At 42.9% G+C, this 22,152-nt stretch overlaps 1 protein-coding gene across 6 annotated transcripts in view; it reads left to right on the top strand.

Annotated features, from left to right (window-relative positions):
* The window catches only part of LOC110508335 (rho GTPase-activating protein 12), a 148,981-nt gene that overhangs the window by 99,122 nt on the left and 27,707 nt on the right, over window positions 1–22,152 (top strand). For all 6 annotated transcript variants that reach the window (XM_036966261.2, XM_036966259.2, XM_036966255.2 and 3 more), the window contains 2 exons: window positions 18,046–18,189; window positions 18,456–18,590. In XM_036966261.2, coding sequence (XP_036822156.2) covers window positions 18,046–18,189; window positions 18,456–18,590 — 279 coding nt within the window. The remainder of the gene's footprint in view (window positions 1–18,045; window positions 18,190–18,455; window positions 18,591–22,152) is intronic.

Genomic DNA, 22,152 nt, shown 5'->3' with positions numbered 1-22,152 from the left:
AGCCCTTGATGGAGTGGCCACTTGTTGATATGTTTGATAGTGATCACTCCAGTCTGTTTTGGGAGAAAGGAGAATTGAGTCGATGTGCACTCGCACCCCAACTGTCACGTGTCACTATTCCAACATTCGAAACCCATTCGTGAGCATCTTATGTCCCGCCGCAACCTATTTTGAAACATGATTTGCTCTGAACCACTGCCAGACAGATGCACACTCTTGGTAACAGATAGTGAGAATAATAAGACACCGAAGCACACATGTCGCCACTCGCCAGTGACTTGATAAGATTTAGCTAAATCAGTTCAATGTGCCTGCTAGCTACTACTAGCAATCTTCATTAGCAAACACGGAGATGGAACTTCGGGCACTGATTTTGGGCACTGATAAACAGCATGTAGCTTATTTATGATATGTTGACAGCTTGCTGATGATGAAGTTGTAGATATGTTCTTTGAAAACAGTGCTGAGCGCAGCAAGCAGCATCTGACTTGATACTGTCAGCAGTGCACTGACTAGGCTAGTTTTTCATGCAATGTTTTACTGTAAAATTGTGCTACTAAAATCTCCTCTGAAAAAACATCTACATTAATTACAGATTTCTTGATTTATCTTAGATTAATTCAGACTATTTTGAGGAAGTGAAATTGGCTATGTTGTTTCTACCTTGACTCAAGAGGGACAAACAACAGCAACTGCCAGGGTACGATATGCGAACATAGCACACCAACATCGAACCACAACCACAAGCCAAATCTCGTTTTTCTTAATGAGCAGCAGAAAAACATACGTGGAGTTGGTGTGTTCATTAAACGGGGGGTTTAATGACAACGTATGATGTTGTCCTGAAGAACCAGCCTCTTGTGTCATGCCCTGGTCCAGTCGTGACTCACTCTCTTTTCCGTTGCCCACTCTTTCTTCTATAACCCCATCGTTCCGTCTGGTCTATGAGGAACCATTGTTGTGTCTGTCTGCGACATGAATGCCTGCTCCCAGACTGTTCACAGCACACACTCAATCGTGTTATCTCTTCTCCTTACTCCTTGTGTCTCTGTGCAATAAACAACCGTCTCTCTAGCCTATAGTATTACTTTTCTTCACCCACTAAACTGGCTGCATAGTGGCTCTTTTACTCACTCCTTGTCGATCTATGCTTGTGTCTTTCCCTGACTCTATCTCAGCCTGTAATATCTAATGTCCAGGTTTCAATGTTAGACTCTGCCTGTGGTTGTAGTTCTCTTTGGTATGCAGACCCATCCTACAGGCCCACTATTCCCAGTCGGTTACGCACCTACCGACACTGTCGTCAGGATCCAGTGGCATTGGACTTGGGTCCCCCACCCACCCATGCAGTACAGGCCATCATGCATGAGGGCCAATAATGGGTATTTTTCATGAGACTGTGTAATGACGGGTGTTTGGTTCCTACAGTACTGTGTCTTAAATAGCACCTTATTCTCTAGTACACTACTTTTTACCAGGGGACGTAGGGCTCTGGTCAAAAGTAGTGTACTACATTGGGAATAGGATGCCATTTTGGGCCACAGACAAGGATGAGCTGTGTCACTGGGGAACTCTGCTTGCAGGAAGGTAGTCATGTTGGTATGGTAGTCCCATAGAATTAGAATGACATTTAGTGAGAGATGAGAGAATTAGTGAATTAGAACTCATTCTAATTCCCACTCCCAAAGGGAAGGGCCACTCCTCCCCCTGCACATTCATCATCACTCTGTGTAGGAGTACTTAGTGTTATGACTGTATGGGGCCTGTGTTCTGTTGCATTGACGGTTATTAAACCACTGTGCATTGTTGCATACATTACAGAATTAGACCTCTCATATGGCTGTAAGACGTTGCCCCTAGACACTGATCTAAGGTCAGGTAGTTAAGTATTGTATTTCCTCAAGGCTAGGGTTTGGGTATGCTGAGCTGATCCTCTATCTGTGTGCCTACGGGGAACTTTTACCACCACGGTCTCATCTGATCTGAGTGGTCTCAGCTGGCCTTAGTGCCAGCCTCTGTAGACATGGAGTAATGCAATCTGACAGACAGACCTCAATCCTCTATGATGCCACACTGAAGGACAACCAACCAGTCTGGTTGATGCCAGGGCAGAGTGACTGGCAGGGGGAAAGGGCTATACATAATAGAAAACCGTGCATAATAGTTTTGTCTGGCTGCTCAGTGGAAGAGACTGTTGAACTGGGTTTGCCTTGCATCTGTAGGATTATAAACAGGCTGCCATCTGCATGGCTGTCCAGAACCAAACCCAGTGCCTGGCCTTCTTTTAGTGCTTTGGCCCGGGTAGTGGGTACCCATGGCAGGTGCACTTTGAGAACACAGCCGACCTCTCAGTGGGAGTCAGAGTATGGGAGCTGGAGCGGAGCGTGCCCAATTTGACTGGAGCGTGGAGAGAGATTCCCTATGGCCGGCGTGTCGGCATTCTCGCCCACTCCAATTTCGCTCCAGTAGCGCTCACTTCACGAGCTCAGGGCACGCCCGGCCCAGCATGCATTTGTAGTTTACTTGTGTGCTGCTATAGCCCCTTGCTTTAGCTACTGTCATGGAGTCTGCAAAATATTTTCCTTAAGAAGCTAATAAAACACAGGTGCTAAATCAAGGTGACTTACAAAGATGAGGACCAAGAGCAAGAGAGGGAGTGTTGTGATGTATGTCCACAACTAAAGAATCATTGTGGAATCTGATAAGACACGTATCAAAAAAGCATGATGGTGTAACCTACTTATTATGTGCACATGCTAAAAGAAAGGAACGAGGTGGGTAGATAACTGTCATTGTAGCAAACTATTTATAAATAAATCTAAATATGATCTCTTAAAGTTTATTACATTTTTGTTCTATTATCTATACAATAGGCCACAATAGATTTGTCCCACTATCAAGGAGCTTTCTGTTTTGATTGGGTTATTTTGCCTAAAAAGCTTTAGGCCTGGCTATAGAAAAATAAAAATAAAAACTTTACATCTAGGCCCAGCTTGGCAAGAGTGGCTAAAATGGTGTTCGGCATCCCCAGTGGCTCTGCATGTGTGGAGAGGATATTCTCTACTGCTGGCCTGATCTCCAGGCACCATCGAATGAGCTTGAAACCACAGACTGGCAAAACTTGTGTTTCTAAAAATGATTTCAAAGGCACTGTAGACTGAGCCTAATAAGGCATTTTTTTGTTTAATTTTGTATTTAATTCTAAGTAAGTCACATATGCTCAATTGATAGACTATAATGATTTAGGTCAATGAAATGTTGAGTGCTTTATGTCCCTCCCAGCAAATGCTTCACAATGTATTTCTTTGTAGGCTATAGCCTTAAAATAATTGAAATAATATAGCCTAAATATGATTTATTATTTCATATTTTTAGTCTCCTGACCTATTTAGAGTGTTTATATGCTGTTTAATATGACATTTGAAATGATGAGTTATTCTTACATTGAGCCTTTCATGTTTATTCAAATACTTTTCATTCAAATCATATGTGTTGGTTTCAATACTTCAAAACCAAATGATAGGTCTAGGTAGTCACAAAAATACATTAGATGGGTGTTGGTTAAATTGTGATATTAATGTATGGATGAGCCGTTGGAAAGGAAGTGAAGCAATGAGAGGGATTTCCTACCGCTCGACTCCGCTCACACTCTGGTTCAAGTCGATTATTTGGAGACCCAGCTGCACTCGTCTAGTACAGTGTTTCCCGACTCCAGTCTTCAAGTACCCCCAACAGTACACATTTACATTGTCGCACACCTCACTCAACTCATTGAGGGGCTTGATGATTAGTTGACTAGGTGAATCAGACCGGGGCTACAATACAAATGTGTACTGTTGGGCGTACTCGAGGACAGGAGTTGACAAACACTGCTGCAGTACATTAGAGCAACTGATACTGCTTTTTTCCACCATCATTTGCAAATAAATTCATTAAAAATCCTACAATGTGTTTTTCTGGATTTTTTTTCTCATTTTGTCTGTCATAGTTGAAGTGTACCTATGATGAAAATGACAGGCCTCTCATCTTTTTAAGTGGGAGAACTTGCACAATTGGTGGCTGAATAAGTACTTTTTTGCCCCACTGTATGGTCAATTGAGGGGCGTTTCACAATGCAAATTGCCAAGGTCAAACACAAACACTAAGGCTAAGAACAATTGGGATATATCAATGGTCATCTCCTACCAACGTGCTTAAAATGCACGTTGGATTGTTTGATAAATCACTTTTTCTATGCCTGCGAACATTAAAAATTCCATTAAGTAGGATTTTAGAATAGTTTCTACGCAATATTGATAAATGAGGCCCCTTTTATTGAACGGGTGGCAACCCTAAGTCTAAATATTGCTGTTACATTGCACAACCTTCAATGTTATGTCATAATTATGTACAATTCTGGCAAATTAGTTCGCAACGAGCCAGGCGGCCCAAACTGTTGCATATATCCTGACTCTGCGTGCAATGAACGCAAGAGAAGTAACACAATTTCCGTAGTTAATATTGCCTGCTAACATGAATTTCATTTAACTAAATATGCACAAAAATATACTTCTGTGAATTGATTTTAAGAAAGGCATTGATGTTTATGGTTAGGTACATTTGTGCAATGATTGTGCTTTTTTTTGAATGCATTTCTGTTAAATCGTCCCCCGTTTGGCGAAGTAGGCTGTGAATTGATGATAAATTAACAGGAACCGCATTGATTATATGCAACGTAGAACAAGCTAGTTAACCTAGTAATATCATCAACCATGTGCAGTTAACTAGTGATTATGTGAAGATTCTTTTTTTTTTATAAGATAAGTTTAATGCTAGCTAGCAACTTACCTTGGCTCCTTGCTGCACTCGCGTAACAGGTGGTCAACCTGCCACTCAGTTTCCTCATAGAATGCAATGTCATCGGCCATAATCAGCGTCCTATTACCGATTTTGTTATGAAAACTTGAAATCAGCCCTAAATAATCAGCCATGCCGATTGGTCAACGTCTAGTATATGCTCCTGAAAACCAATGAGGAAATGGGAGAGGCCGGACTTGCAGTGCGTTGAGCGTCACAAATAGAACCAAGTTCTATTTTAGCGCCTGGCCACGCAGACGCTCATGAACAGTGTGGGTGCAATGATTGAAAAACATGCATGTTAAATTTGTTTTGCAACGCTCGCGCATGCTGTGGTTAGCATGTTAGAGGTTTAGCTGTTAGCTGTTCTCCTGCAGCACAGAATGTCACTGGTTCTGCTTGCTTCAGTTCGGCTGGTGCCTTGCCGAACTCGGCTAGCCAAACCGAATGAGTGTGCTCGCATACTCCCTTGGAAGACTTTTGCTTGAAAAACGAGAAAAGGCGGCAATAGTACTGTTTGTCCATTTTGAGACGCCATACACTTCCTAAAAATAGTAAACACAAGAAATCTGGCATTCATTTTGACATTTTTGTGTAGGAGATCTTAGATTTTGCATCTAAGATGTTTGCTGCAGTATTTCTCAATGAAAAAATGTGCATGAAAAATTAGTCGTCGTCTGGTTGAATGACAACAAAGACTTTATTGAAGAATCCCTACTGTTGACCAATCACTGATGAAGTGCGTAGACTTCGGCTCCGAACTTCGGCTTGGCTCAAGAAACTAATGTTGTGTGCCCGAACAGCCAAAAAACGCTTACCGAAAATAACTAGTGTTGCAAAATTCCAAGGACTTCCAGGAGAATACCAGATTTCCTGCTTTGTCTTTCATGAAGAAAAGGCTTGTATTGAATCTGTGTTCATCGAGATGATGAAAGGTACAGGTAACTGCCAAGATAAAGGAAACACCAACATAAAGTTTCTTAATAGGGCGTTGGGCCACCACGAGCCACCAGAACTGTGTGGAAGCACATGCTTTCAAAATACTTTGTATACCCAATTTACCAAGTGTTTTATTTTATTTTGGCCGTTACCTGTATATACATAGATTTGTCTTGGCTCCTTCAAGTTGTTGATGGTTGGCCCTGTCCTGAAGCAACAAGTTATCCTCGAACACTGCTGAGCCACTATGACCCACTGGACTGTAATGGTGTGTGACCAGTCCCCAACCCAACACTGAAACAAACCTCAAACAGTAGCTGGAGGGATCCCTTCGTGGTGCATTCTGAGAAGACCTTTAGTCAGTTGCTGCTGAGACATATACACATACACATACACACACACACAGACCCCCTGGCGTTCAGACATTGCCCTGAAGGGAGACACACCGACATTGATCAGTAGGCAGCAGCTGCAGCAGCTGTGCTCCCAGATGCAGTCACACTCTGCTCAGTGTGTGTGTGAGATATAGAGGGACATTCACTGGAGGGACTGAAAGCCCGCCACAATGCACTGGGTATAAAGAATGCTGTACACACAACTGTCCTTCTTTCCAGTAGTGGACACACACACCAGCTATGGCTGTAATAGGGTTAATGTTGCCTTGCTGTTGCCTCTGGAGCTACTGTAGCTATCACCTCAGCTGGTCGCTATGCTAGGTAGCTATGGTGGTGGTTCACCTGCTGGGATGACCAGATACTGTTCGCTACAGCCTAAGAACACTATACACATTTAGCTGAATGTTTGGCCGACTGGTTTTGGCTTGTCTAAAAGAATGTCCTTCTCTCTTGACCAATTTGTATCAATAGTGGACTGGAGACAGGAACCATCCAGAACATAGATGGTACAAGTGGAGTTAGCTGGAGAAGGGGGCTCTGTTTGCTCTCTGCCTTATTTAGCAGAGAGAGGAGTGTGTGTCCCAATAGTATTCCCTATGCAGTGCACTAGTTTTGAGCAGAGCCATATAGGAAATGGTCAAAAAGAGTGCACTTTATAGGGAATAGGGTACCAATTGGGACGCAGTCGATGTAATGGTTCCCATAAACCACAGTGTTTTCTGATTCTACAGTGACAGACCATCTATCCATCATGCGAGTCTAATACCCCTGGTCGTAATGACTCACCTTATAATGCAAAATATCAGGCTACTGTTTTAGCTTGCATATAATCATCAGTGTGTACTAACTTCTAGCATCTATATATCCCTGCGTAATGCATGCATGCATGCATGTTATATGCTGCTTATCATATGCATGAGTGGTGTTGTGTAGAATCAGGTCTCTGATGCTAATGGTAATGCTGCTGAGGTGAGCCCTGAGTAGCCTACAGTGTCCAAACGGGAGAGGTTATGTTGGGTGAGATGAGGAGAGGTGGAGTTACAGTAGGTTAGGTAGAGGACGAGGAGAGGTAAGATGAGGTGGAGTTACAGTAGGTTAGGTAGAGGACAAGATGAGGTAGTGTTACAGTAGGTTAGGTAAAGGACGAGATGAGGTAGTGTTACAGTAGGTTAGGTAGAGGACGAGATGAGGTAGTGTTACAGTAGGTTAGGTAGAGGACGAGATGAGGTAGTGTTACAGTAGGTTAGGTAGAGGATGAGATGAGGTGGAGTTACAGTAGGTAGAGGACGAGGAGAGGTGGTGTTACAGTAGGTAGAGGACGAGATTAGGTAGTGTTACAGTAGGTTAGGTAGAGGACGAGGAGAGGTAGTGTTACAGTAGGTTAGGTAGAGGACGAGGAGAGGTAGTGTTACAGTAAGGTAGAGGACGAGATGAGGTAGTGGTACTGTAGGTTAGGTAGAGGACGAGGAGAGGTAAGATGAGGTGGAGTTACAGTAGGTTAGGTAGAGGACGAGATGAGGTAGTGTTACAGTAGGTTAGGTAGAGGACGAGATGAGGTAGTGTTATAGTAGGTTAGGTAGAGGATGAGATGAGGTGGAGTTACAGTAGGTAGAGGACGAGGAGAGGTGGTGTTACAGTAGGTAGAGGACAAGATTAGGTAGTGTTACAGTAGGTTAGGTAGAGGACGAGGAGAGGTAGTGTTACAGTAGGTTAGGTAGAGGACGAGGAGAGGTAGTGTTACAGTAAGGTAGAGGACGAGATGAGGTAGTGGTACTGTAGGTTAGGTAGAGGACGAGGAGAGGTAAGATGAGGTGGAGTTACAGTAGGTTAGGTAGAGGACGAGGAGAGGTAGTGTTACAGTAGGTTAGGTAGAGGACGAGGAGAGGTAGTGTTACAGTAAGGTAGAGGACGAGATGAGGTAGTGGTACTGTAGGTTAGGTAGAGGACGAGGAGAGGTAAGATGAGGTGGAGTTACAGTAGGTTAGGTAGAGGACGAGATGAGGTAGTGTTACAGTAGGTTAGGTAGAGGACGAGATGAGGTAGTGTTATAGTAGGTTAGGTAGAGGACGAGATGAGGTAGTGTTACAGTAGGTTAGGTAGAGGATGAGATGAGGTGGTGTTACAGTAGGTAGGGAACGAGGAGAGGTAGTGTTACAGTAGGTAGGGGACGAGGAGAGGTGGTGTTACAGTAGGTAGGGGACGAGGAGAGGTGGTGTTACAGTAGGTAGGGGACGAGGAGAGGTGGTGTTACAGTAGATAAGATGAGGAGAGGTGGTGTTACAGTAGGTAGGGGACGAGGAGAGGTGGTGTTACAGTAGATAAGATGAGGAGAGGTGGTGTTACAGTAGGTAGGGGACAAGGAGAGGTGGTGTTACAGTAGGTAGGGGACGAGGAGAGGTGGTGTTACAGTAGGTAGGGGACAAGGAGAGGTGGTGTTACAGTAGATAAGATGAGGAGAGGTGGTGTTACAGTAGGTAGGGGACAAGGAGAGGTGGTGTTACAGTAGATAAGATGAGGAGAGGTGGTGTTACAGTAGGTAGGGGACAAGGAGAGGTGGTGTTACAGTAGATAAGATGAGGAGAGGTGGTGTTACAGTAGGTAGGTGACAAGGAGAGGTGGTGTTACAGTAGGTAGGTGACAAGGAGAGGTGGTGTTAGTACAGTACTTGGGTTACTATTTTTGCCTGTGCAATCAAATCCAGCTCTCTGTGTGAATGAGGAAGAAGTAAAGGGGACAGGATATGTGTGTGTACATATGTGTACTTACCTTGCTTTTGTGTGCATGCTTATGTGTGATTTAGGTAAACCTGTAACACTTATGTATGTTAGTTTGTGCACTCTCACTGATATGCAGTAGAGCAGGTTGCTGTGCAGCATTGGGGTTGTGTACTGAAACTCCTGACTTACACCATTTTTCTAGTCCTGCCCCCCCCCCCCCCCCCCCCCCCCTTCCCTCCTCCCTCACAGACCTATTAGATTCCTGTGCAGAGAGAGACTGCCATCTCATGAATCTGCATATGAACTATTGGGTCCAAGTTACTCCCATTCTAAAATCGATCCTGTGATCAACTTTCTCTGTAGTGTCAACATTGTTTGGATTTATACTCAAAAGTAGATGATATGCTTTTATCCTGATGGTCTATTAATGTGATAAAGTGGAAGGATTTATATATACACTGCTCAAAAAAATAAAGGGAACACTAAAATAACACATCCTAGATCTGAATGAACGAAATATTCGTATTAAATACTTTTTTCTTTACATAGTTGAATGTGCTGACAACAAAATCACACAAAAATTATCAATGGAAATCAAATTTATCAACCCATGGAGGTCTGGATTTGGAGTCACACTCAAAATTTAAGTGGAAAACCACACTACAGGCTGATCCAACTTTGATGTAATGTCCTTAAAACAAGTCAAAATGAGGCTCAGTAGTGTGTGTGGCCTCCACGTGCCTGTATGACCTCCCTACAACGCCTGGGCATGCTCCTAATGAGGTGGCGGATGGTCTTCTGAGGGATCTCCTCCCAGACCTGGACTAAAGCATCCCCCAACTCCTGGACAGTCTGTGGTGCAACGTGGCGTTGGTGGATGGAGCGAGACATGATGTCCCAGATGTGCTCAATTGGATTCAATTCTGGGGAACGGGCGGGCCAGTCCATAGCATCAATGCCTTCCTCTTGCAGGAACTGCTGACACATTCTAGCCACATGAGGTCTAGCATTGTCTTGCATTAGGAGGAACCCAGGGCCAACCGCACCAGCATATGGTCTCACAAGGGGTCTGAGGATCTCATCTCGGTACCTAATGGCAGTCAGGCTACCTCTGGCGAGCACATGGAGGGCTGTGCGGCCCCCCAAAGAAATGCCACCTCACACCATGACTGACCCACCGCCAAACCGGTCATGCTGGAGGATGTTGCAGGCAGCAGAACGTTCTTCACGGCGTCTCCAGACTCTGTCATGTCTGTCACGTGCTCAGTGTGAACCTGCTTTCATCTGTGAAGAGCACAGGGCGCCAGTGGCGAATTTGCCAATCTTGGTGTTCTCTGGCAAATGCCAAACGTCCTGCACGGTGTTGGGCTGTATAAGCAGAACCCCCACCTGTGGATGTCGGGCCCTCGTACCAACCTCATGGAGTCTGTTTCTGACCGTTTGAGCAGACACATGCACATTTGTGGCCTGCTGGAGGTCATTTTGTAGGGCTCTGGCAGTGCTCCTCCTGCTCCTCCTTGCACAAAGGCGGAGGTAGCGGTCCTGCTGCTGGGTTGTTGCCCTCCTGCGGCCTCCTCCACGTCTCCTGATGTACTGGCCTGTCTCCTGGTAGCGCCTCCATGCTCTGGACACTACGCTGACACACACAGCAAACCTTCTTGCTACAGCTCGCATTGATGTGCCATCCTGGATGAGCTGCACTACCTGAGCCACTTGTGTGGGTTGTAGACTCCGTCTCATGCTACCACTAGAGTGAAAGCACCGCCAGCATTGAAAAGTGACCAAAACATCAGCCAGGAAGCATAGGAACTGAGAAGTGGTCTGTGGTCACCACCTGCAGAACCACTCCTTTATTGGGGGTGTCTTGCTAATTGCCTATAATTTCCACCTGTTGTCTATTCCATTTGCACAACAGCATGTGAAATTTATTGTCAATCAGTGTTGCTTCCTAAGTGGACAGTTTGATTTCACAGAAGTGTGATTGACTTGGAGTTACATTGTATTGTTTAAGTGTTCCCTTTATTTTTATATATATATATACAAGATAAATATGAAGTCTGGCAGCCAAGCTGGCCAGGGCAGTCTAATATTAAGCTAATATATTCACTGTCACTGTTGGACCAATCTCCTCCTCCCTCTCTCTCCTCTCTCTCTCTTTTTCTCTCTCCCTCTCCCCATGTCTCTGTCCCTGTCTCTTTCTTTCTCTTCCTCCCTCTCTCCCTGAGTGTGTGACTGTGGTTGGGTTAGCAGCAGCCAGAGGGTGAGAGTGGCCCACTCAGTATGCAGCAACAGCCCCGCTGGCAGAAAAGAGAGCGAGAGAGCTGGAGAAGGAGGGAAATAGAGAGTGGGAGGGAGAGAGAGAGAAACAGAAGTAGAGAAACTGAGAGAAAGGCTGACACAGAGACACACACAGAGGGTGAGAGAAAGACCCCTGCAGGTCTCCTGTCTGGAATTAGCTGCATCAGCCCCCAGCAGCCCTCAGCCTAGGCTGTAATTAGGAGATTTGGAATGTGCTCATTGTTTATCCTGTCTGCTCCTAAATCACAGTGATAGTGAGAGATGCTGCATAATTGACTGCACTGCGGACAGTGCTGTGGCGTTCTGCAAGGGTACAGTCATTCATTCTTTCAAATGACTTTGTGTGTGTTCGCTCTGGGATTTCAGTAGCTCTATCACTGTACAGCAGATAAACTGAAGCTACAGAGGTGTGGAATTACAGTATAATTGTCTGATCATTTCATTGAACACGTCTGTTCCGCAAGGGAGCACTATTGAGTCACCCAATGGCTTCATCTCAAATGGCACCATATTCCCAATAAAGTCCAATGCTTTTGACCAAAGCTCTATGGGCCCCGGTCAAAAAGTAGTGCGTATTCTAGGGAATAGGGTGCCATTTAGGAAACCATTCTATGTCCCCCGGTCCTGTGGTCCCATTGTGTACTTCAGGGTTGAGACTGAGAGAGTATTGATCCAGAGCCCAGTCTGTCCAGTCAGTCTCCATGCTCCCAGATGTCCATCTGTCCACCAGCTGGTGGGCTCCATACAATACAACTGATGACATGGAGTAAAAACATAAATGAACCTATGTGTGTCCCAAATGTCATCCTATTCCCTATATAGTGCACTACTTTTAACCAGGGCTCTATGGACCAGTCTACAACTACTGTACCCAACTGCAAACTCTGCTACTGTTTGTTCAAATACCTTTACCCTTAAGAACACATCCTGGATCAGTCATATGAGTGTCATATGAGGTGGGATATCAGGGTAATATGAAAGTGTAGACTAGTTGATTTGATGATTTAAAAACATAACTGACGACATAACATTGACGATTTTAAAAACATAACTGTCACCTCAGAAGAAGGGCGGGGAAGGCTTAGTTGGGAGTTTCCTAACCACCATTATTCCCTACAGTGAAATTACACACACAAACACTGCAGATGAATGATGATGTTCTGTCTGGCTGAGAGAGTGGAGTGTTCCTGTGGTTTTGTGGCTGATCAAATGAGGATTCTATTTAACTGATGCTTAATGGCAGAGTCAGACAGGACCTCCCCTTAGAGAACACACACACACACACTCTGGATGGTTGGACAGAGAGCAGCGTGGCTTCCTGAGGGGTCAATTAGGACCAGAGAGCTATGAGAGCCTTTACACTCGTTGAAAATGACAAATTTAGGCACTGATAAAAGACTACATTTGAACCTAGTGGCTGTACATGACGTCAGACCTCAGGCTCTGTGCTAAACAGTGCTGTATGGGTTTTGTTGAAAGCCGTTCTGAACTTGAGCTCCCTGCCCTCCCGTTTGTTGAGTGAGTGAGGAAAATGCAAATGTATTTTGAAAGTTTAGACGTTGAGGATTATAATAAATACTGCCAAACACTCTTGAGTCCAAATGTGTACTTTACATTTCCATATAATAAAACTCATGTCATATACACTGTTGATGATCACTATGTTTGATGTACAGTTACAAGACGACATGGCGTCATAGCCTGGGTTAGCCTGGGTTAGCCTGGGTTAGCCTGGGTTAGCCTGGGTTAACCTGGGTTAGCCTAACACTGTAATATCGTATTTGATTAAATAGCTAGTCATGTTGGCAACAGAACAAGCTTTCAAATGTTGCTCACCTGACCCAGATTTTAAATTTATAATAGACCATTTTTGGATTGTGTTAACAGTTATTGTGTGATGGTGTTGATGCAGGGTTGTGTTAACAACAGTTATTGTGTGATGCGCTAGGAGAGTTAAGAAAAACCAACACTTTATAGTTGAAGAATCTTCTTTGAGTCATTAAAGTACATTGAAATGTGCACACTATGGAGAGGTGTGTGGTCACTTGGAGACACCAGTTAGTCCTCTCACTCAGACCCTTGTGAGACATAACACAGTTTCACTTCTGTATTTACTGCAGTTGCAGAGGGCCTTCCTTCTAAATGATTTATGTAACCAACTAAACCAAGTCAACGCCACCGGTTGTAGGTCAATGTACAAAATACATTTTAGTGTTTCCTTTCTCGGCTGACTTCTTCCCTCTTTTCCCTTCCTTCCGGCCTTTTCCCTTTCGGTTTACTATTATTTACTTTATCATGGTTTTGGTGGTTGGATAATAAATACTGGTCAGCCGAGTGTTTACCTGTAGGCCTATGCCAATCCCATTGTGGTTTAGAGAGACACATTTTGAGAGAAGTTCCATTTGGAACAGTTTCATTTATATGTCATTTCATAAATGCTCCTCTGATAAACACTTTATATAGCCTAGGGGTTGCCTAGTAGGGAACCAACCATTTGTCCAGAAAAACTCCCGGGGCCTCATTTATCAATCGGGCATGGGCACAAATATGTGCGTAAACCATGCGGGGGAGCATCTCTACGCAAAGTGTGATATTTATCAACATGAAGGTTTGCTTCAGAGTGTGTGTAAATTTGCACATAGCCATGACCATGCATACACATGTTGCCAAGTGGTGGAGTAAGGGAACTGCTTTTCAAGCATAGCCTCGTGAATGGGGAAAATATACTGGTTCTTCCTTTAAAAGTTTCGAGCTTATGCTGCGACTGTTTGTGGTAAATTGCGTCATTCTGTCATTGCACCACACTATCACAAGGGGGAGTTAGAACGCTGATCTACCGGTAGTCTAAACTGGGGCACAAATTGACTGTCTTTCGTAAGTTAATGGAGGTGTGAATGTTTTAGTCCGAGACACTCTCTTCTCTGCCACTAGAGTCCTGCATCAGGCAATAACAACAAAAATTGCTGGCGGTAGTCCTGGAGTTAAGAGAGTACTCGGGTAAATACAATAGTGCAATTACCCTTGGGCTTTTGGTTTCTATCCCCCTAAAAACAGACAGAAATAATTCTAATTAGCAAACTGACTTTATTTACCACAGTGTTAAAGAGTGATAGCTCCTCTATACATAGTGAGTTTCTGAAACACAGAGTCCTTCTTTGCGGATGTGATGAAGAAACTGAATGAAAAAGTCCAGCGTGGATTTGTCAGCATAAAGCTGAGTGACTCACTCATTTGTGGCTTTGGACCAAAATAATGAAGTACCAACATTCTTTCTGATAGTCTTTAATAAAGAAATGTTTTGACCAAGTTAATCTGCTGCTGTTGTGTGTGTGTTCAAATGTTTTGTGACATTATGGTTACATTGAAGAATGTAAACAAAATAAATTGAATAAATCCTATTCATAATGAATAATCAGAAGCTTATTTATTTAAGATTTTATTTGACATTTTTAGACTATACAAAACATACACAAACAACTACATCACACCTGCCCAGACCCACCTGCTCACACACCTATCTCCAGTGTCCTCATCACTCTCCTCAATATGGCCTCAAACTACACCATTTTGTTCCCCTCCGTCGCCCACACGCACTTTCAACATTTGGATAATAAAGCATTTAAAAGGCTGACATTGGTTGATTTGAATACTTCTGACAGACAAATGTCTTACTCCACTCATAACTGTTGGACTTTTTAACATTCCCAGAAGACACGGATTATTATAACCTAATGAAAAACAAACCTGGTCATTTCATTTACTGCAGGCCTAAGACCAATGGGTTTAACCTTCTGAATGAATGGTTATATTTAAGAGACTGAAACATTCACACCTCCATTAATATACAAAAGGATAGTCTGTGCTGTGCTGCAATATGACGCAATTTTGAAAGGAAGGACCACTGTGTCGAAATTGTAAGAGTAATAATTCCATCATTCTTAGATTTATTATATTTCCATTGTGAATTCATGTAACATGTCGACAGGCTATTTCATATGAGACCACATTTAATTTGTTATGATAATAATCCATGTAAAGTATATTAATTTGTTAAATTAGAGGCCCATGTGAAAGTGGAAACAATCTTGAAATACTATAAAAGACTGAGTTAATGGGAAATCGAATGAGAGATGGCTGATGTTGATCTGTTCGCAGAGCGCATTTTTTTGAGACAGATAGGACTTTTTTTTGCAGAAAGTACAGATTGGCTAATCAGATATCGCTTTCGTAAAACTAATCTTATATGATTTTTGCAGGGATTTAAAACCTACTTTAGAAAAGCAAACGCATGCTATTCCGGTGCACATCCGAGTGCTATCCACCCTCTGGTATTTAGCAACGGGCACTTTTCAGTGGGAGTTTTCCCGATCGGCACCTCACAGCCCACGATGAGCCGATGTTTTGGATGCAATCATCAGCAAAATGAACAGCACAACAGGTTGAAGCCAAGAGTGGTTTCTTTTCCAAATATAAACAACGCAATAGACGGCACCCATATCGCCATGAAATCACCATCCCAAATTGAGTTCAACTATGTGAACAGAAAAGGCTTCCACTCACTTAATGTGCAAGTGATAGGTGATGTGATGCGCAAAAGACACTGCTGAATGTGGTGTCGAGGTGGCCAGGTGGAACACACGACTCATTCATTCTGCAGAACAGCAATGTTGGCATAAATACAAGAATGAGGGAGCTTTTGAGGATGGATGGCTTATTGGTGAGTGTTGCCTACTCATTTTGAAGTATATTTGCCATTGCGAAAACAACTTGAATTGTCCTAAAGATCCTGTCTTCGTAGCTGTTTTTATTTTCACTGGTCAAGCCACAACTGAGTGAGCCAAATAAAACCTTTTGGTTGTACTCAACCTCTGACACAAGCATCTCTATTTCAGTCTCGGAAAGATTTTGGGTTGCACCAATGTATTTCATGTTACAGCATTGTATTTTCCCACATGCTTTAAAGTGATGATTTTGACCATACAGTTGAAGTCAGAAGTTTACATACACTTAGGTTGGAGTCATTAAAATTCGTTTTTCAACCACTCCACAAATTTCTTGTTAACAAAATATAGTTTTGGCAAGTCGGTTAGGACATCTACTTTGTGCATGACACAGGTCATTTTTCCACCAATTGTTTACAGAGAGATTATTTCATTTATAATTCACTATCACAATTCCAGTGGGTCAGAAGTGTACATACACTAAGTTGACTGTGCCTTTAAACAGCTTGGAAAATTCCATAAAAATATGTCATGGTTTTAGAAGCTCCTGATAGGCTAATTGACATCATTTGAGTCAATTGGAGGTGTACCTGTGCCTTTCAAGGCCTACCTTCAAACTCAGTGCCTCTTTCCTTGACATCATGGGAAAATCTAAAGAAATCAGCCAAGACCTCAGAAAAAAATGGTAGACGTCCACACGTCTGGGTCATCCCTGGGAGCAGTTTCCAAACGCCTGAAGGTACCACGTTCATCTGTACAAACAATAGTACGCAAGTATAAACACCTTGGGACCACGCAGCCGTCATACCACTCAGGAAGGAGACACGTTCTGTCTCCTAGAGATGAACGTACTTTGCTGCAAAAATTGCAAATCAATCCAAGAACAACAGCAAAGGACATTTTGAAGATGCTGGAGGAAACAGGTACAAAAGTGTCTAAATCCACAGTAAAACGAGTCCTATATCGACATAACCTGAAACGCCGCTCAGCAAGGAAGAAGTCCCTGCTCCAAAACCACCATAAAAAAGACAGACTACGGTTTGCAAATGCTTATGGGGCCAAAGATCGTACTTTTTGGAGAAATGTCCTCTGGTCTGATGAAACAAAAATAGATGGCGTCTTGAGGAAGGAAAGTTATGTGGATATATTAAAGCAACATCTCAAGACGTTGGTCGCAAATGGCTTTTCCAAATGGACAATGACCCCAAGCATACTTCCGAAGTTGTGGAAAAATGGCTTAAGGACAACAAAGTCAAGGTATTGGAGTGGCCATCACAAAGCCCTGACCTCAATCCTATAGAAAATGTGTGGGCAGAACTGAAAAGGCTTGTGCGAGCAAGGAGGCCTACAAACCTGACTCAGTTACACCAGCTCTGTCAGGAGGGATGGGTCAAAATTCAACCAACTTATTGTGGGAAGCTTGTGTAAGGCTACCCAAAATGTTTGACTCAAGTTAAACAGTTTTAAAGGCAATGCTACCGAATGCTAATTGAGTGTATGTAATCTTCTGACCCACTGGGAATGTGATGAAATAAATAAAAGCTGAAATAAATAATTCTCTCTACTATTATTCTGACATTTCACATTCTTAAAATATAGTGGTGATCCTAACTGACCTAAGACAGGGAATTTTTACTAGGATTAAATGTCAGGAATTGTGAAAAACTGAGTTTAAATGTATTTGGCTAAGGTGTATGTAAACTTCCGACTTCAACTATATATGGTCATTGAGGCGCGTTTCGCAATGCATATTGCCAAGGTCAAACACAAATACTAAGGCTAAGAACAATTGGTATATATCAATGGTCATCTCCTATCGACTTGCTTATAATGCACGTTGGATTGTTTGATAAATTACTTTTTCTATGCCTGCGAACATTCAATTCAATTAAGTAGGATTTTAGAATAGTTTCTACGCAATATTGATAAATGAGGCCCCTGGCCCTTTCTATAAAGGACCCAACCTCAACATAACGAAGGTCAGCTGTATGCAAAAGGGGAACTTTCCTTCACTTGCTATCGCCGGACTCTACTGTTGGTTTGCGGAAGCTCGTTCTTTCACTCCCTCATCTCTCCTCCACTGTCTCTATTAAACAAGCCATTCAACAACACCTCTCTCGCTCTTTCCCTCTGCTCCAGACTGTCTCTCCATCGGGTCAGGGTGGTAGACCGGAGTCTCCTGTCTACTCTAACCTTCAGGAGCTGAAGATCTCTCGGTCGAGCCTACCTCCCAACCCCTCCAGCTCCCCACTGCATGTCCTGGGGGACTGGGAGACACACAAGGTCTGTACTGTCACTGTGTCGTGTATTGTAACTTACGTATCATCTAAGAATGCCGTCCAAATGGTTCCCTATTTAGTGCACTACTCTTCACCATTGCCCAGCTATATAAGGAATAGGGTGCCATTTGGGATACAAGCCTATATATCATGTTGCCTGGCCTACGTTTCTTTGTCATTTAACTTTTTTTAACCACCAGACAAATGTCCATTTCTTTATGAAATATTTTAATGGACAATTCAAGATTTTAAATTCAATTAAATTCCAAGGACCAGAACGGCAGACACTACTACTTCAACCGCGCCACCCAGGAGCGGACATGGAAGCCCCCCCGAGCCAAGGACGCTAGCAGTGGTAGCAGCAGCCGAGGGGAGACTCACAGCAAAGGCACTGGGGAGGCAGAGGTACGTAGATACTGGGACATATACTGTATATTGGAAACACACACACATACTTACTCAAACACACATTCAGGCACAGACACAAGCAAATGCAAACACATGCATGAACACTAACGGGGTATGTGCTTGTACTCTCATAAGCCCATCCAAACACATTTGACAGAAAGAATCACTGCTGCATTCTGGCAGTATCACAGTTATCTTTTGGAGTGGTTTGTAGAACACCACACTGCCATCTTGTGGCGAGAAGCACTCAGTGTTCCTTAAACTGTGACTCTTGTGGGTTATGTCACTGCAGTATTTTAATTTTCATGTCTAACTCTCGACACCTGGTCACAATGTTTAGAGCAGGGCTCAGTGAAATACTGTATGGGATCTCTGGCTCTCTGTGCTTTTCAGACCTGTGTTCAAATACTGTTTGAAATCATGCAACAATTTTTTTTTTATATGTGCTTGATTGAATTTGCCTGGCTAGAGTCGAAGTTTGATTTGATTTGTCTGTGCGCAGAAATATAATTATCATGACAAAATCTATCAAAATCTGTCTGTTTCAGCTAGAGATATTGGCACAGTGACAAATGTTTTGTTTTATCTCTGTACTCCACCACTTTGGCTTTGAAATGATACAATGACTATGAGGTTAAAGTACAGACGATATTTTCATCCATATCGGGTGAACCGTTTAGAAATTACAGCACTTTTTGTACAAAGTCCCCCCATTTTAGGTTACCAAAAGTATTGGGACAAGTTTAGTATTTGTTCCCATATTGCTAGCACGCAATGATTACCTCAAGCTTGTGACTACAAACTTGTTGGATGCATTTCCTGTTTGTTTTAGTTGTTTTTCCTATTCTTTTGTGCCAATTATCAATTGAATAGTAAGTAATGTATCGTGTCATTTTGGAGTCACTTTTATTATAAATAAGAATAAAATGCTTCTTAACACTTCTACACTAATGTAGATGCTACCATGATTACGGATAGTCTTGAATTAATTTAGGATAAAGATAAGCGCGAAAGTTACAGATGCACAAATATCATACCCCTCACCATTACAATAACAGTGGAGGTTAGCAGTTAAGTTATTTGTGGGTCTGTACTCATCGCGATTCATTCAGTGATAATACACCCCTCCAGGCCTCAATTGCGGCAGTGCAATCGTCTCTGATTGATTGAGAGATTCAGAGAGCTATTATTGTTATGTAACATAATAGATGCAAAGCATCTTCTAAATGAATTTTGTAACTTTGCTCCAGAAGCATTTAACTGCAGGGCACTCACACATCATATGGAGGAATGTGTCTACCTGATTTAGGGGACACAGTGAAGAGGTGGGAGTTGGGGCTAATTTCATCGTAAAACGTTTCCTCGGTGTTAAATACAGTCTGTGAACAAACTTAGTGTATAAACTGATGGTTCCTATTATGGGATGCCAATGTCATATTTTTCCATATTATATTCCAGTTAAAGGGTTGGTAAGATTCAATTAGATCTGTGGACAATACTTTTTTAATGGCTTGCTCTTCTATATAGTGCGTTCGGAAACTATTCAGACCCCTTGACCTTTTCCACATTTTGTTAGGTTACAGCCTTATTCTAAAATGGATTAATCATTTTTTTCCCTCATCAATCTACACACAATACCCCATAATGACAAAGCAAAAACAGGTGGAAATGGAAATATCACATTTACTTAAGTATTCATACCCTTTACTCAGTACTTTGTCAAAGCAACTTTGGCAGCAATTACAATCTTGAGTCTTCTTGGGTATGATGCTACAAGCTTTGGGGAGTTTCTCCCATTCTTCTTTGCAAATCCTCTCAAGCTCTGTCAGGTTGGTTGGGAGTGTTGCTGCACAGCTATTTTCAGGTCTCTCCAGAGATGTTCGATTGGGCCACTCAAGGACATTCAGAGACTTGTCCCGAAGCCACTCCTGCATTGTCATGGCTGTGTGCTTAGGGTCGTTGTCCTGTTCGAAAGTTGAACCTTCGCCCCGGTCTGAGGTCCTGAGTGCTCTGGAGCAGGTTTTCATCAAGGTTCTCTTTGCACTTTGCTCTGTTCATCTTTCCCTCAATCCTGACTAGTCTCCCAGTCCCTGCAGCAGATGCCAACACCATGATTCACCGTAGGGATGGTGCCAGGTTTCCTCCAGACGTGGCGCTTGGCATTTAGACCAGATGATCTTGTTTCTCATGATCTGAGAGTCCTTTGGGTGTCCTTTGGCAAACTCCATGTGGGCTGTCATGTGCCTTTTACTGAAGAGTGGCCACTCTGCAATAAAGTCCTGATCCGGTGGAGTGCTTCAGAGATGGTTGTCCTTCTAGAAGGTTCTCCCATCTTCACAGAGGAACTGGGTTTTTGGTCACCTCCCTGACCAAGTTCCTTCTCCCTGGATTGCTCAGTTTGGCACGGCGGCCAGCTCTAGGAAGAGTCTTGGTGGTTCCAAACTTCTTCCATTTAAGAATGATGAAGGCCAATGTGTATTTGGAGACATTCAATGCTGCAGAAAGGTTTGGGTACCCTCCCCAGATCTGTACCTTGACACAATCCTGTCTCTGAGCTCTACGGACAATTCCTTCGACCTCATGGCTTGGTTTTTTGCTCTGACATGCACTGTCAACTGTGGGACCTCATATTGACAGGTGTGTGCCTTTCCAAATCATGTCCAATCAATTGAATTTACAACAGGTGGACTCCAATCAAGTTGTAGAAACATCTAAAGGATGATCAGTGGAAACAGAAGTTCAATATTGAGTCTCATAGCAAAGGTATTTCCTGTTTTTATTTGTAATACATTTGCAAACATCTCTAAAAAACGGATTTCACTTTGTCCTTATGAGGTATTGTGTGTAGATTGACGAGGAAAACAATTAATTTAATACATTACGGTGTAATATGGCATATGGGCATGACATTTTGATTCCCAGTTACACTGTATTTCAATTTTGTGACAAATATAAATGATGTGAGCAATAATAGGACCAAAGCGTTGTTTACATTATTTAAGTGATATTTCAGTGAAGAACACCTCTTCCAGGGATATAGGAGACACCATATTTCTCTCTATACTCAGCCAGGGTGCAGAAGAATCATGACTAAACCTATTTAGGATGGGCCGACATGCTAGAGCCTGGAAATACCATTTTAAAGTTTGGTACAGATTGTTCTTTTCCTCTTTGCGAGTTTGTTAATTTTATCCGGGCCTGATTACCTTGCTATATACATTTTGAAACCGCACTAAGGATTGTGTCCCAATAGCCAGAAGGGGGAGACGAGGGAAGCATTGAATAACAGAAATTCAGCCCTGATATTATATTCATTTTGACAATAGATATTCTGCCGGTTACAGCAACTGGGATATTAGTCCATCTACTGAGGTTGGGCTGAATTGATTTGAGCGTTCTGTTAAAGTTTCTGGCAATGGTTTTATCTAAGGAAGGAAATGTACTGCATCTATTCCCAAATGTTTCAAATGGGGAAACAATTGGGGTTCCATAAGTAGAGAGAGAGAGTCCTCCATCGGGTTCCATAAGTAGAGAGAGAGTCCTCCATCGGGTTCCATAA

This window comes from Oncorhynchus mykiss, chromosome 28 (assembly GCF_057628025.1).
Source record: "Oncorhynchus mykiss isolate SJ-2025 chromosome 28, ASM5762802v1, whole genome shotgun sequence".
NCBI classification, from domain to species: domain Eukaryota; kingdom Metazoa; phylum Chordata; class Actinopteri; order Salmoniformes; family Salmonidae; genus Oncorhynchus; species Oncorhynchus mykiss.
This window is presented reverse-complemented; position numbering and strand designations above follow the sequence as displayed.